At 44.6% G+C, this 15,720-nt stretch overlaps 1 protein-coding gene across 2 annotated transcripts; it reads left to right on the top strand.

Moving 5' to 3' along the window:
- Positions 1-7,656: 7,656 nt before the first annotated feature.
- Positions 7,657-15,419, top strand: LOC115119355 (N-myc proto-oncogene protein-like). 2 transcript variants are annotated; one of them, XM_065008644.1, is made up of 3 exons: positions 7,657-8,785; positions 9,169-9,862; positions 13,223-15,419. In XM_065008644.1, the coding sequence occupies exons 2-3, from the start codon at positions 9,190-9,192 to the stop codon at positions 14,017-14,019; spliced, it is 1,470 nt and encodes a 489-aa protein (XP_064864716.1). In that variant the 5' UTR covers positions 7,657-8,785; positions 9,169-9,189; the 3' UTR covers positions 14,020-15,419. The 2 variants fall into 2 exon arrangements, with proteins under 2 accessions (XP_064864716.1, XP_029503992.2); XM_029648132.2 differs by having other exon boundaries at positions 7,662-8,785; positions 13,220-15,419.
- The last annotated feature ends 301 nt before the right edge of the window (positions 15,420-15,720 follow it).

The following is a 15,720-nucleotide window of genomic DNA, read 5'->3' as shown; positions in this document are numbered from 1 at the left end:
AACTCTGTGGGCCTAATTCAGACAATATACGTCATAGGTATAACTCTGTGGGCCTAATTCAGACAATATACGTCATAGGTATAACTCTGTGGGCCTAATTCAGACAATATACGTCATAGGTATAACTCTGTGGGCCTAATTATAACTCTAGGTATAACTCTGTGGGCCTAATTCAGACAATATACGTCATAGGTATAACTCTGTGGGCCTAATTCAGACAATATAATTCAGTCATAGGTATAACTCTGTGGGCCTAATTCAGACAATATACGTCATAGGTATAACTCTGTGGGCCTAATTCATAGGTATAATGTGGGCCTAATTCAGACAATATACGTCATAGGTATAACTCTGTGGGCCTAATTCAGACAATATACGTCATAGGTATAACTCTGTGGGCCTAATTCAGACAATATACGTCATAGGTATAACTCTGTGGGCCTAATTAATTCATAGGTATAAGACAATTCAGACAATATACGTCATAGGTATAACTCTGTGGGCCTAATTCAGACAATAATCATAGGTATAACTCTGTGGGCCTAATTCAGACAATATATAGGTATAACTCTGTGGGCCTAATTCAGACAATACATAGGTATAACTCTGTGGGCCTAATTCAGACAATATACATCATAGGTATAACTCTGTGGGCCTAATTCATAGACAATATACATCATAGGTATAACTCTGTGGGCCTAATTCAGACAATATACATCATAGGTATAACTCTGTGGGCCTAATTCAGACAATATACGTCATAACTCTGTGGGCCTAATTCAGTATAACTCTGTGGGCCTAATTCAGACAATATACGTCATAGGTATAACTCTGTGGGCCTAATTCAGACAATATAACTCTGTGGGTCATAGGTATAACTCTGTGGGCCTAATTCAGACAATATACGTCATAGGTATAACTCTGTGGGCCTAATTCAGACAATATACGTCATAGGTATAACTCTGTGGGCCTAATTCAGACAATATACATCATAGGTATAACTCTGTGGGCCTAATTCAGACAATATACGTCATAGGTATAACTCTGGGCCTGTGGGTATAACTCCTAATTCAGACAATATAGACATAGGTATAACTCTGTGGGCCTAATTCAGACAATATACGTCATAGGTATAACTCTGTGGGCCTAATTCAGACAATATACGTCATAGGTATAACTCTGTGGGCCTAATTCAGACAATATACGTCATAGGTATAACTCTGTGGGCCTAATTCAGACAATATACGTCATAGGTATAACTCTGTGGGCCTAATTCAGACAATATACGTCATAGGTATAATTCTGTGGGCCTAATTCAGACAGGTATATACGTCATAGGTATAACTCTGTGGGCCTAATTCAGACAATATACGTCATAGGTATAACTCTGTGGGCCTAATTCAGACAATATACGTCATAGGTATAACTCTGTGGGCCTAATTCAGACAATATACATCATAGGTATAACTCTGTGGGCCTAATTCAGACAATATAATTCAGTCATAGGTATAACTCTGTGGGCCTAATTCAGACAATATACGTCATAGGTATAACTCTGTGGGCCTAATTCAGACAATATACGTCATAGGTATAACTCTGTGGGCCTAATTCAGACAATATACGTCATAGGTATAACTCTGTGGGCCTAATTCAGACAATATACATCATAGGTATAACTCTGTGGGCCTAATTCAGACAATATACGTCATAGGTATAACTCTGTGGGCCTAATTCAGACAATATATGTCATAGGTATAACTCTGTGGGCCTAATTCAGGTATAACTCTGTGGGCCTAATTCAGACAATATACGTCATAGGTATAACTCTGTGGGCCTAATTCAGACAATATACATCATAGGTATAACTCTGTGGGCCTAATTCAGACAATACATAGGTATAACTCTGTGGGCCTAATTCAGACAATATACGTCATAGGTATAACTCTGTGGGCCTAATTCAGACAATATACATCATAGGTATAACTCTGTGGGCCTAATTCAGACAATATACGTCATAGGTATAACTCTGTGGGCCTAATTCAGACAATATACATCATAGGTATAACTCTGTGGGCCTAATTCAGACAATATACGTCATAGGTATAACTCTGTGGGCCTAATTCAGACAATATACATCATAGGTATAACTCTGTGGGCCTAATCCAGACAATATACATCATAGGTATGACTGTGGGCCTAATTCAGACAATATACGTCATAGCAAGATTTGCTTCAAGGCAAGCTCCCTCTTTCCTCTCTCCTCGCCCTCAAAATGTCAGTTGCATCTCTCACCCTACACTGTAACACCATGTGTGTGTTTTTGCCTTATGGCTAAATACAATTGGCTCTTAACGACTTTCCTATACAGATTCAATCGCTTACCCTCTCCACAGCATGCTGCTCTATCCGCACTGATTGGTGACGTCATTTAATGTTGAGCTAAATGTAAAAAATACAGATATTTCAGAAGTTTAAAAAGGAACAAAAAGCAACAATATGTTGTTTATTTTGCTAGTCGGAACAGTGGAACGGAAAGAAAAAAAAATGCTTCTGCTCAGAATGAAACGATTGGAAAATAATTTTGGTTCCAACCCTTGATATCTATCATATAAAATAAGTCCACAAGCAATAGTGTACTATATAGGGCCTCTGAATTGTGATATTAAATGTCAAACACCTCCTCCAAACTGGATTCCTAGGAAGATGGTCATTGAAAAAACAAAAGCAATGTCAAAAGTGTGAATCAGTTCAAACCTGAGCTTTTCTTCGGAAAGCTAAATCTTTTACAAAAATGGTTTGAGACCAGGTTACCTAAGAACCCGCACATTCTTAGGTAATGATGACGAAGAAGAAACGTTCTACATTTTTGTGTGTGTGTGTGTGTGTGTGTGTGTGTGTGTGTGTGTGTGTGTGTGTGTGTGTGTGTGTGTGTGTGTGTGTGTGTGTGTGTGTGTGTGAGGCAGCTATCAAAAGTAATGCACGGGAATAGGGAATAGGGTGTTAGGGAATAGGGTGTTAGGAAACAGGGTGTTAGGGAACAAGGTGTTAGGGAATAGGGTGTTAGGGAACAGGGTGTTAGGGTACAGGGTGTTAGGGAATAGGGTGTTAGGAAACAGGGTGTTAGGGAACAAGGTGTTAGGGAATAGGGTGTTAGGGAACAGGGTGTTAGGGAATAGGGTGTTAGGAAACAGGGTGTTAGGGAATAGGGTGTTAGGGAACAAGGTGGTAGGGAATAGGGTGTTAGGGAATAGGGTGTTAGGGAACAGGGTGTTAGGGAACAGGGTGATAGGGAATAGAGTGTTAGGGAACAGGGTGTTAGGGAATAGAGTGTTAGGGAACAGGGTGTTAGGGAACAGGGTGTTAGGGAATATGGTGTTAGGGAACAGGGTGTTAGGGAATATGGTGTTAGGGAACAGGGTGTTAGGGAACAGGGTGTTAGGGAATTTGGGAAGCACCCTCCTTCCAAACACGGTGACTTATGAGTCTTTAACCCAAACTGGCCCAATTGCTTAACCATCTATAAGCACAAGCCAACCCCCCCTCTATCCACTCTGAGCACAAGCCAAACCCTGAGCAGAAATGCTGCTCACAAACATGGCCAGTGTCTTAGTCTCTGTCTGGACATAACTGGCCAGTTCCACTTGGTTAGAGAATTATATTAACATTCAATATGGAAGTGTTTCTGTTTATTTGAATTATTTATATGTTTAGAGTGTGTTTGTGGCAGATGGACACAACTGGACCACAGTTGTACCATATGAAACATGTAACTTTAGTTTACTCTCTGATTATTTACTCTCCCTCTCATCTCTCCCTTACTCTTCCTCTCTTCCTCTCTTCACTCTCTGTTCCCTCTCCCTCCCTCTCTCATCTCTCCCTCTGTCTGTCTTTCTTTCTTCTCTCTCTCTCTGCTCACTCTCCCTCCCTCTCTCATCTCTCCCTGTCTTTCTTCTCTCTCTCGCTCTCTGCTCCCTCTCCCATCTCTCCCTGTCTTTCTTCTCTCTCTCGCTCTCTGCTCCCTCTCCCTCCCTCTCTCATCTCTCCCTGTCTTTCTTCTCTCTCTCGCTCTCTGCTCCCTCTCCCTCCCTCTCTCATCTCTCCCTGTCTTTCTTCTCTCTCTCGCTCTCTGCTCCCTCTCCCTCCCTCTCTCATCTCTCCCTGTCTTTCTTCTCTCTCTCGCTCCCTGCTCCCTCTCCCTCCCTCTCTCATCTCTCCCTGTCTTTCTTCTCTCTCTCGCTCTCTGCTCCCTCTCCCTCCCTCTCTCATCTCTCCCTGTCTTTCTTCTCTCTCTCGCTCTCTGCTCCCTCTCCCTCCCTCTCTCATCTCTCCCTGTCTTTCTTCTCTCTCTCTCTGCACACTCTCCCTCCCTCTCTCATCTCTCCCTGTCTTTCTTCTCTCTCTTTCTCTCTGCTCCCTCTCCCTCCCTCTCTCATCTCTCCCTGTCTTTCTTCTCTCTCTCACTCTCTGCTCCCTCTCCCTCCCTCTCTCATCTCTCCCTGTCTTTCTTCTCTCTCTCTCTGCACACTCTCCCTCCCTCTCTCATCTATCCCTGTCTTTCTTCTCTCTCTCTCTGCACACTCTCCCTCCCTCTCTCATCTCTCCCTGTCTTTCTTCTCTCTCTCTCTGCACACTCTCCCTCCCTCTCTCATCTCTCCCTGTCTTTCTTCTCTCTCTCTCTGCTCCCTCTCCCTCCCTCTCTCATCTCTCCCTGTCTTTCTTCTCTCTCTCTCTGCTCCCTCTCCCTCCCTCTCTCATCTCTCCCTGTCTTTCTTCTCTCTCTCTCTCTCTGCTCCCTCTCCCTCCCTCTCTCATCTCTCCCTGTCTTTCTTCTCTCTCTCTGCTCCCTCTCCCTCCCTCTCTCATCTCTCTGTATTTACAACAGTGTTTGTTCTTCACTGGTTGCCCTTTTCTTGTGGCAACAGGTCACAAATCGTGCTGCTGTGATGGCACACTGTGGTATTTCACCCAGTAGATATGGGAGTGTATCAAAATTGGGTGTGTTTTTGAATTATTTGTGGATCTGTGTAATCTGAGGGAAATATGTGAATCTAATATGGTCATACATTTGGCAGGAGGATAGGAAGTGCAGCTCAGTTTCCACCTCATTTTGTGGGCAGTGTGCACATAGCCTGTCTTCTCTTGAGAGCCAGGTCTGCCTACGGAGGCCATTCTCAATAGCAAGGCTATGGTCACTGAGTTTGTACATAGTCACAGTGGTCAGGTATTCTGCCACTGTGTACTCTCTGTTTAGGGCCAAATAGCATTCTAGTTTGATCTGTTTTTTTTTATTCCTTCCAATGTGTCAAGTAATTATTTTTTTGTTTTCTCATGATTTGGTTGGGTCTAATTGTGTTGCTGTCCTGGGACTGTGTGGAGTCTGTTTGTGACCAGAGCCCCAGGACCAGCTTGCTTAGGGGGTCTTCTCCAGGTTCATTTCTCTGTGGGTGATGGCTTTGTTATGGAAGGGTTGGGAATTGCTTCCTTTTAGGTGGTTGTAGAGTTTAATAGCTCCTTGGATAATTAGCGTGTATCGCTAATTTGATGTTCCTTTTGATGGCATAATAGGCCCTTCTTTCCTTGTCTCTCTGCTCGTTCACAGCTTTGTGGAAGGTACCTGTGGCGCTGATGTTTAGGCTGAGAGATGTATAGTTTTTTGTTTGCTCTAGGGAAATGGTGTCTAGAGGGAATTTGTATTTGTGGTCCTGGCGACTGAACCTTTTTTGGAACACCATTATTTTTGTCTTACTGATATTTACTGTCAGGGCCCAAGTTCTGACAGAATCTGTGTAGAAGATCTAGGTGCTGCTGTAGGCCCTCCTTGGTTGGGGACTTTGTAAGTCGCTCTGGATAAGAGCGTCTGCTAAATGACTTAAATGTAAATGTAAATGTGGGACAGAAGCACCAGATCATGAGTAGACATTTGATTTCAGATTCTAGTGAGGTGAGGGTGAGGCCTGGTGTTGCAGACTCTTCTAGTGCTCACGTCAATTCATTGATATATTTGTTGAAGAGGGTGGGGCCTAAGCTGCATCCCTGTCACACCCCACGGCACTGTGGAAAGAAATATGTTTTTTTTGCCAATTTTAACCACACACTTGTCGTTTGTGTTCATGGATTTTATAATGTTGTATATTTTTCTCCCAACACCACTTTCCTCTCTCTCCCTCTGTCTTTCTCTCTGCTCCCTCTCACTCCCTTTCTCATCTCTCCCTCTCATCGCTCCCTCCTTCCCTCCCTTCTCCATCTCTCTCTCTCTGTTTCGCTCTACCTCCCTTTTTCATGTTTCCCTCCCTCTCTCTCCCGCCTTCTCTCTCTCATTGCTCCCTTCCTCCCTCTACCTCCCTCCCTCCCTCCCCATCTCTCTCTCCCTCTTAGTTTCTCCCTAACTCCCTTCTCCATTTCTCACTCCCTCTCTCTTCCTCCTTCTCTCTCTCATCGCTTCTTTCCTCCCTCTACCTCCCTCCCTCCCCATCTCTCTCTCCCTCTTAGTTTCTCCCTACCTCCCTTCTCCATGTCTCACTCCCTCTCTCCCTCCTTCTCTCTCTCATCGCTCCCTTCCTCCCTCTACCTCCCTCCCTCCCCATCTCTCTCTCCCTCTTAGTTTCTCCCTACCTCCCTTCTCCATGTCTCACTCCCTCTCTCCCTCCTTCTCTCTCTCATTGCTCCCTTCCTACCTCTACCTCCCTCCCTCCCTTCCCCATGTCTCTCTCTCTTTCTCTTAGTTATTACTCCCTCGCTCTGACACAGGAAGCAGTTCCTATGGGTCACAGGAAAACAAGGGTGAACATCTCATTGAAGCTCCCGTCCAGTCTTCCTTGTCCCAATCCCAGGGAACCGGTGTTCGAGGTGGTATTGGTATTCCCAGGAAACAGATCCCAGTTCCCACTCTTCTTGCTCTGATAGCAGCTGCTGGTCTTTACCATCCCTCCCATCTTCCACCACTGGTTCTGATAACAACACGTCAACAATGACTTGACTGCATGGGATTATAGTCTAGTAGTAGTAGAATTGCTCAGTGGTTTAACAGAGAAAATATAGATATGTAGGCCTGTGTACATGTCTTTTTCTGTAATCACATATATAAAGGTCTTCTATTACTGCTTCTGATTAAAAACCTATCCACTATATCAAAGCTTGACTGGATAGGACTCGTTTCACAGTGGACACAAAAGACATGTAGACCAATTTACGTTTCTTTTTCGATATCCTCTTTGTGATTTCGGTTAGAACAAACATGTTATAGAACAAGTGCTGTGTCATTTTGTTTGGTTGTAAAGTAAACAGAACGGTTTCTCTCAAGAAGTCAATGGGGAATATACTGTATCAATGCCCGTGCCAATGCGCCGCCCGTGCGCGTAATTACAGATACATTTTCGTCAAACCTGTTATTAGAGTAAGGGAATGGGATGACTGCAGGCTACATTAACCGCTGCCAGGGGAGTTACGTTACAACCTCTGAGCGCAGCTGATTCTGCTCGCCCTGGACATGTGTAGACAAAGAAGACAAAGAATAATATAATGGTAGGTTTAAATCCTATCAACTCAATGTATGGATGTGTTAAATCGGTAGCATATAATGATAGGTTTAAAGCGTAGCCAATCAGCTCAATGTTTGGATGTGTTTAATCAGTAGCCAATAGTAGTTAAAAATAACATGTTCATACTTTATCTTCATTATAAAGAACAACAAATGGTTCGACAATTCACCGCAGATAACATACACCAGCGATTAATTATATTGATGCGTTCAACCTCCTGTTATCCTGTGTCCGCGTGAGGGCGCAGTGATACTGACTCTTTGATCATTCTATGCGGTTATCTCAATGCCCCCAGACAATAGTGAGAGTTGAGTTCAGCTCCAGCATTGAGTAGTGTGCCAAGCCATTGTGACTTTCCTAATAACAAGACAGTATAAACCGTGCTTCTACATCTGCATTGCTTGCTGTTTGGGGTTTTAGACTGGGTTTCTGTACAAACACATTGTGACATCGGCTGATGCAAAAAGGGCTTTATAAATACATTTGATTGATTGAGTATAAGACATGATATGATTCTCGTTAAACAAATAGCAGGCCTACTTCCATCAAAACGCTATGTTAAAGGTTGCTGGGTAACAAACCATTGTCATATATTAGTGGAGCCTTTATACATAAAATAAAGTCTATATCCTATGCATTTGTCCACAATTTTCCCCGAACAGTTTCTGAAAGGGGAAAGAAATTCGCCATAATGGAGGCTCAGGGATGATAATATAATATATATTCTTTGGAGGGGGTAATGGAGCCCGTCGCAGGCTATATGAGGGTTTCCACTAGTTACCACAACCACACATTTGTAAAAATTAAATGTGCTTTTTTGTATTCATTTAAGGTTAAGGTTAGGTATACGGATAGAAGTGTGTTTAAAGTAAGGGTTCATGTTAGGCTTAGGTTTAAAATCACATTTTAAGAAGATACATTTTTGAAATTGCGGGGTTTACGACTTTGTGGCAGTGGTAACTAGTGACGACCCTATAGGAGCCGACACAGCCAGCCCGTCCGCCTCACGCCGCAGCGCTGCAGTCTACCACACTCACCACGCCCCTAAGTGGGTGGAGTCTTCCCTCCAACTCAGAGAGAGGTTTGAGGAACGACTATAACACTCCATAGCCCAGCACAATGCGTGTCAGAGATCTGTCTGTGCGACACAAGAGTAGATGTGTGCTCCTAATCTAGTTTATCACTGAACTGCGAGAGAGAGAGATTCGACAAAACACGACTCACACCACAACATCAGTCAACGCGAGGTGAGCATCTTTCAATATTTGGGTGAAAGTGTCGCTTACATTATTTGACTCCGGGTTTTTTCTCTATATATTGACTCTAAAATGGTCATCCTTAATTTTAAAACGAATTGAATTGTCATGTGACTTTAACATAGATATGTGTTTTAATAGTTATTATAATTGCCCACTGTGGTATTATTGTGTGAATAATGCCAAGAAGAGTGGAAAACTGACTTTCCACACATTTTACGCGCACGGGCCTCTGCTTTCCAATGGATCTGTAAGACTTTTAGGACTGACTATAGAATGTTGTGCATAAGGTGTTAGGTATCTGGTCTTTTCGATAGGAACTTTATGTCGGTGTGTGTCTTATTCCATTGTGTCTAAACTATCCCTCTTTGCAGGATTTCCAAGTGTGGGATAAAATGCCGGCGATTATAGGTAAAAATTCCGACATGGAGTTCGACTCTCTACAACCCTGCTTCTACCCGGGCGAGGATGACTTCTATTTCTGCGGTCCCGACTCTGCGCCACCCGGAGAGGACATCTGGAAGAAATTCGAGTTGCTGCCCACGCCGCCCCTCTCCCCGAGCCGAGCGGCGCTACCGGGGGAGCTGGCCTTCGCGTCCGGGGGAGACAGAGGCGACTCGGAAGCAGGTCCCATGGGTTTTGGATTAGGCGACCCGCTGGGCTGCGACTGGGCTTCAGAGCTCCTGTTCCTGCCCGAAGACGATATTTGGGGCGCGTCGGACGGAGACCTGTTCGGCGGCTGCTCCGCTTTGGATAGTAACCCCAACTCCATTATCATTCAGGACTGTATGTGGAGCGGCTTCTCGGCCAGGGAAAAGCTCCAGAGGGTGGTCACAGAAAAGCTAGGCAAAGCCATCTCCACCGCGGCTGCCTGTGGAGTTAGTAAAAATGTCACTACCGCCGCGGCCATCACAACCAAGGCGCCGGAGCTGAGTGTGGACCCCACGATAGTCTTCCCTTTCCCCATCAACAAAAGAAACGGTAGCAGCAGCAGCAGATGTCCACCTGGGACGGCCCCCGCCACTACTGCCCACTGTAGCGCAGTGGGCAGTACTCCGAGCGACTCCGGTAAGCAGATACCTTTGCGCACAATAGCTTTTGTTTTGGTTACAGTGCCCACAGTACAACAGCCTAATAACACAATACTCATTCACATACCCTGTTTTATTTTGTTGAATTGACGTCATGCTGCGACATTATTGTTATTGTTATTATTATTATTAGTCTAGTGCTAATTGGGGTGATTGAAAGTTCATATGACAGCACAGAATCGGATTACGTAGTTACGTTCCACATGCCGGCAGTAAATGGTGGCAGTGCATGAGAGGGTTTATGTAATAGGCAGGCGCTTCATCCGGCAGATAGCTGTAACATTGGAGGATTGTGTGTATTACTGATTTAGACCCGTTCGGCATCTAACAAAAAGACACCGAACAACTAAACATATGGGTTGTAAAGGGCAATGTAGGCTCTACTTGACGCCTCCGCGCAGGTAGACGTACAGAAGTAAACGGATTTATTGATAAGGTTCGCTGGAGGCTATGATTAAGCACTTTACGCAATGATTTGGAAATACCTAGGGCTCCATAGGTGTGGAATTGTTTAGGTCTATTCAAAATAGACGTCATTTTGTAAAATGCCATTTATAGCGACTATTGTGTTCGGTGTTGAGGATGTGTGTGGGTGTGGTTTGTGAAGGGGGTCGGTCGATAACAACAAAGTGGACAATAAAACCTTTGTAATAACAGGATAATAGGTTCTTCGAACATTCTTAAATCGTCCAACTTCGTTGAGCATACATGTATCGTTTGGCAACTACCATGGAAGTCTGGTAGGCCAACGAAAAACACACGTGTGTCTTTACTATAGTTCTTTGTGGCGCGTCTGTGAAACGGTAGTAAAAAAAGAGAGAGACTTCCAACTTGGCAGCGCCGCCCCGAGGCTCGAGCTATAGTGCTTTGCCAAAACACACCCCCTTTGACCGGACCGCGGGGAAAGAAAGAGAGCTGGAGAGAAGAGGAGGGGGAGGGCCCATTTTCTTTAGGGGGCTGACAGCTTTGAACAGGCGCTCCCATCTCGACAGCTGTCTCTCTGGCGCCGCTCCACCGCCTCCCCCCGCTGCCCCGCCAGCCTGGAGATAGAAAAAACATTTGCTAGGGCCTCTTCTGACGCTGGCAGTGTTAAGTCGCGTCTCTCTCATTTATCCGAGCTTACCTCACCATAAAATAGAGTAGTAGACACACCGCATGCTTGAAATGCAGATACAGACGGTGTCTATAGATACCATCAGATATCCTCTCCATGTTAAATACCTATAGGCACATAATAGGCATTTGGCCCCCAACATCAGATAGAGGAATGGCTCAATAATCAAATTCTGACACATAAAACACTTATTAGATAGCCTACAGTATTATAGCCTTCAGTATGATAGCTTGCAGTATGATAGCCTTTAGTATTTTTTTATTTATTTTATTTAACTAGGCAAGTCAGTTAAGAACAAATTCTTATTTTCAATGACAGCCTAGGAACAGTGGGTTAACTGCCTGTTCAGGGGCAGAACGACAGATTTGTACCTTGTCAGCTCGGGGGTTTGAACTTGCAACCTTCCGGTCACTAGTCCAACGCTCTAACCACTAGGCTACCCTGCCGCCCTACTCGGAAGCCAAAGGCACCTGTGACATGTGTATCTGTGACACCAATGAAGGATACATGTCAATAGTTTAAAGTGGCTCCCTCGCTTCACCCTCTCGTCTTCATCTGCACTGATCTTTTGGAAAACCAGGTGTTGGCTTTTACCAGACCAGCTCTTTCACATCATTGCAGGATGAGGAAAGGAGATGAGGAGAGGAGGAGAGGTAATTTTATACTATTGACATCTACCCCTAGAGACTCACTAGTACCACCTACACCCTTTCCCCCTGAGCCAAATATCATATTGCCCAGACTGTCTCAGCTTCACATGTGGTCTGTCTAGAGAGAGAGTGGGAGAAAATAGGAGAGAGAAAAGAGGAGAGGAGAGGGAGGGAAAAGAGGAGGAGAGGGAGGGAAAAGAGGAGAGGGGAAGAGGAGGAGAGGGAGGGAAAAGGGGAGGAGAAGGAGGGAAGAGAGGAGGAGAGGCCAGACATCCCCATAACCACCCAGCTGAGAACCTGTGGTGTGGTTGTGTTTTGATTCCCGTGCCAACTTCTCAGTGTGTGTGTGAGAGAGAGAGAGAGACTGTCTTCCTTCTCAGTGTGTGAGAGAGAGAGAGAGACTGTCTTCCTTCTCAGTGTGTGAGAGAGAGAGCCTGTTTTTATTCTCAGTGTGAGAGAGAGAGAGACTGTCTTCCTTCTCAGTGTGAGAGAGAGACTGTCTTCCTTCTCAGTGTGTGAGAGACAGAGACTGTCTCCCTTCTCTGTGTGTGAGAGAGAGAGACTGTCTCCCTTCTCAGTGTGTGTGTGAGAGAGAGAGAGACTGCCTCCCGAGGGTTTGGCCGTGAGAAGTGGGTTACAGTAAGCTGTAAAATGCCTCACTGCTTTATGAACGACTGAGCTGATAATGATAGCTGTTTTCACAAAGGCATTTTAACTGGGGCTGCTGGCCTCAATCACCTGCCGCTTCACGGTCCACCACTTCCTCTTCTTCCAGCTTCAAAGGGGCCTGTGCATGATTATTTATATTCGTTTATTTGTATTACATGATAAGTCTTCTGATAAGTCACGGCTGTAATGTCTTGGCTCAGGTGTACTAAAGATAAAGAAGCCTGTAAATATTGAAAAAGGTCAACTTACTTTTTTTGAAACACCTCAAGATAAAACTGATCAGGAATATGACTGTTAAATGCTTTGCATATCTCGTTTCATCATCACTAACTGCCTAACTGGGGATGTCAGAACCTTTTCAAGAGAGAGTGAACAGGGACACAACTCAAACATTCAAACTGTAGACGATAAAGATGAGCAGGAATAGCCTGAAAAACTAGAAAGAATCCAGCTGGTCTACAAGATGAAGCATGTAAAAAGCCTGTGGGCCAGATTAGTGACTGACAGTCAGCAATAAGAGAGTTGAGCAATGCTCTCACTTTTCCCACACACACACACACACACACACACACGTGAGCCCATCTCATATGTAGATACTCTATTCTATACTATCTATTGCATCTTAGCCTATGCCGCTCTGACACTGCTCATCCATATATTTATATATTCTTATTCCATTCCTTTACACAGGTAGAATTGTTAGATATCACTTGTTAGATACTGCTGCACTGTCGGAACTAGAAGCACAAGCATTTCGCTACACTCACATCTGCTAACCATGTGTATGTGACCAATTAATTGGATTTGACCTGTCACCTGTGAGCACACATAGGTGACATAGTTCCCGCAGTTGACTAGTCAGAACGATTAACCAACTCACACTTCTTGTTTCCTTTCCCAGAAGAAGATGATGAAGATGATGACGAAGATGAGGAGGAAGATGAGGAGGAGGACGATGATGACTCAGACGGCGAAGAGATCGATGTGGTCACTGTGGGGAAGCGGCGTGGCTTGTCGCCAATGGCGACTGGCACGGTCACCATCTCGGTGCGGTCGAAGACGGGCACCGCTTCTGGGGCTGTGGTTTCATCTGGTGTCGTGAGTCGATTTGTCAGCAACCGGGGGTCTGCGGGGTCAAACTGTCATGGGCAGGAGTTGATCCTCAAGCGGAGCTCGGTCCACCAGCAGCAGCACAACTACGCCGCTCCCTCGCCGTACGCCTCTGACGACGATCATACGCCCCCCTCCAAGAAACACAAGTCATCTAACGCTCCTCGTCAATACTCCCGTCCCACCTCTTCATCATCATCGCCATCATCCTCGACATTCTGCGGCTCCCTGACTGTGCCATCATCAACAATGCCGGGTTCTAGATCCAAACGCTACGCCAGCGGTGCCAGTAGCCCACGCTGCGGCTCCTCCGGTAACTCCGACTCCGAAGACTCCGAACGGCGGCGAAACCACAATATCCTGGAACGCCAGCGGCGCAACGACCTGCGCTCAAGTTTCCTCACGCTCCGCGATCATGTGCCCGAACTGGCGAGGAACGAGAAGGCGGCCAAGGTGCTGATCTTGAAGAAAGCGGCGGAGTATGTGTCGTCGCTGGAGACGGATGAACTGCGGCTGACTCAGGAGAAGGACAGGCTGCAGGCACGGAGGCAACAGCTAATGAAGCGACTCGAGCAGGCCAGGACTTGCTAAGACTTTTTAGTGGCACATGACGCACACACACACACACACACACACACAGAGAGACAGAGACATAGACACACACACATAAAAAATGCTTTTCTTAAAACTGCATTGTTGGTTAAGGGCTTGTAAGTAAGCATTTCACTGTAAGGTTATATTCGGCGCATGTAACAAATAAAATTTGATTTGATATATTTGATATATACACACGAACATACACACACACACACACATATATATATATACACTCAGACACACCCAGATGACCCCCCCCCCGCTTTGTCTCAACTTATATATATGTATACACACACACAAACACACACACACACGTGAGCGACAAATGACGGGGTGGACGGGACATTCACTGACGCCACTTTCTTTGCACATTTGTTGACGTTAAGAATGTTTAGGGTTCTACGTTTTTCAATCCGGTCACATTGAGAAGAAGGAAAGAAGAGAATAGAAGGAGGGAGGAGAAGGGAAGAAGAGATGGAGCTCCTCTTGGTCCTCTCTCTATTTCTTGTTGTTTCTTGTTGTACTCAATGTGACACTTATAGCCCTAACCCAAACCAGGTGACTTTCAAAGGGGTCTTGTTCATGAGGGCACATCGTGGCAAAATGTTTTGCAACGGAAAGTGAAAATAAGCATTTCTCAATGGACACGATCAGGTATTCGCTCTCTGTTTCATTCCATTTTGCTCCATTGTGTGCCTAATGAATACACACTGGGCATAGCGTCAGAGTTGTTTGGAGAGTTCAAAGTTCACACTTAGTAGCAGAAAATGCTTTCTACGCCTTCACAGCTGCAAACAGAAGACACCTGTACACCAGGAAACCGCGGTATAATGTGCACCTTGCTAGCCGACACTTTTGTAAATAACTGTACTGTAAATAACAGACAAATACACTCAGAATCTGCCTTGTTTTATATACATTTTTATCTTTGAGTTTTTATACATTTTATGTCCAAAAGCTGCCAATAACTAGACTGGAAACTTTATTAAAAAAGTACTGCAATGCCTCGAGGGCAACGAAACTTTGTAATATAAAACGTCCCCCCCCCTGCTTTGTATTGTACCATGATTCCAATTCTACACCTTTAGGACCCTTTAGTGTGACTGTGATACATACTACATTTGATAGTTATATTTTCGTACGGAAAATGAGTTCTCGGTAGATATCTCTTTATCTCGTCCTTCTTTTCTTTCTCTCTCTATCAAAACATTTTCCTTTCTCTTTATTTCTCCCCATTTGTTTTAAGTATTTGTAACTGTCGGGTGCATAGACCTTTCTGGGTGAACGGATATAAGATGGTTTTTTTTTCTTCATTCATATAATTTACATGTAGTGCTCCAACTCAGCACTTTGAAATACCTCATTTTGACAAATAAATAGACATTGAAAATAAACACCTCTGTGTGTGGACATGAGTCATTCGTCGCCACTGATACTGTGAACTACACATCAGTGGAAGTATTTAAATATCTCTGTCTTTTTGTATGTCTCTCTTTCTGACTCACTCACTCACTCACTTTAAATTCAAGAAACTTTATTGTCATGAAAAATGTGAGAAGTAACATTGCCAAAGCACTGTGTACTGTTTCTCTCCATCTGTCTGTCTGAGTAGGGGTTGTATCATTAAAGGTCAATTCCACCACTTTTCAACCTCAGTTTCATTATCTCCAGCACAATACCAGTGTCAACATATGT

This window comes from Oncorhynchus nerka, linkage group LG24 (genome assembly GCF_034236695.1).
Source record: "Oncorhynchus nerka isolate Pitt River linkage group LG24, Oner_Uvic_2.0, whole genome shotgun sequence".
Lineage (NCBI taxonomy): Eukaryota > Metazoa > Chordata > Actinopteri > Salmoniformes > Salmonidae > Oncorhynchus > Oncorhynchus nerka.
The sequence above is the reverse complement of the archived record's forward strand: the minus strand, read 5'-3'. Positions and strand labels throughout refer to the sequence as shown.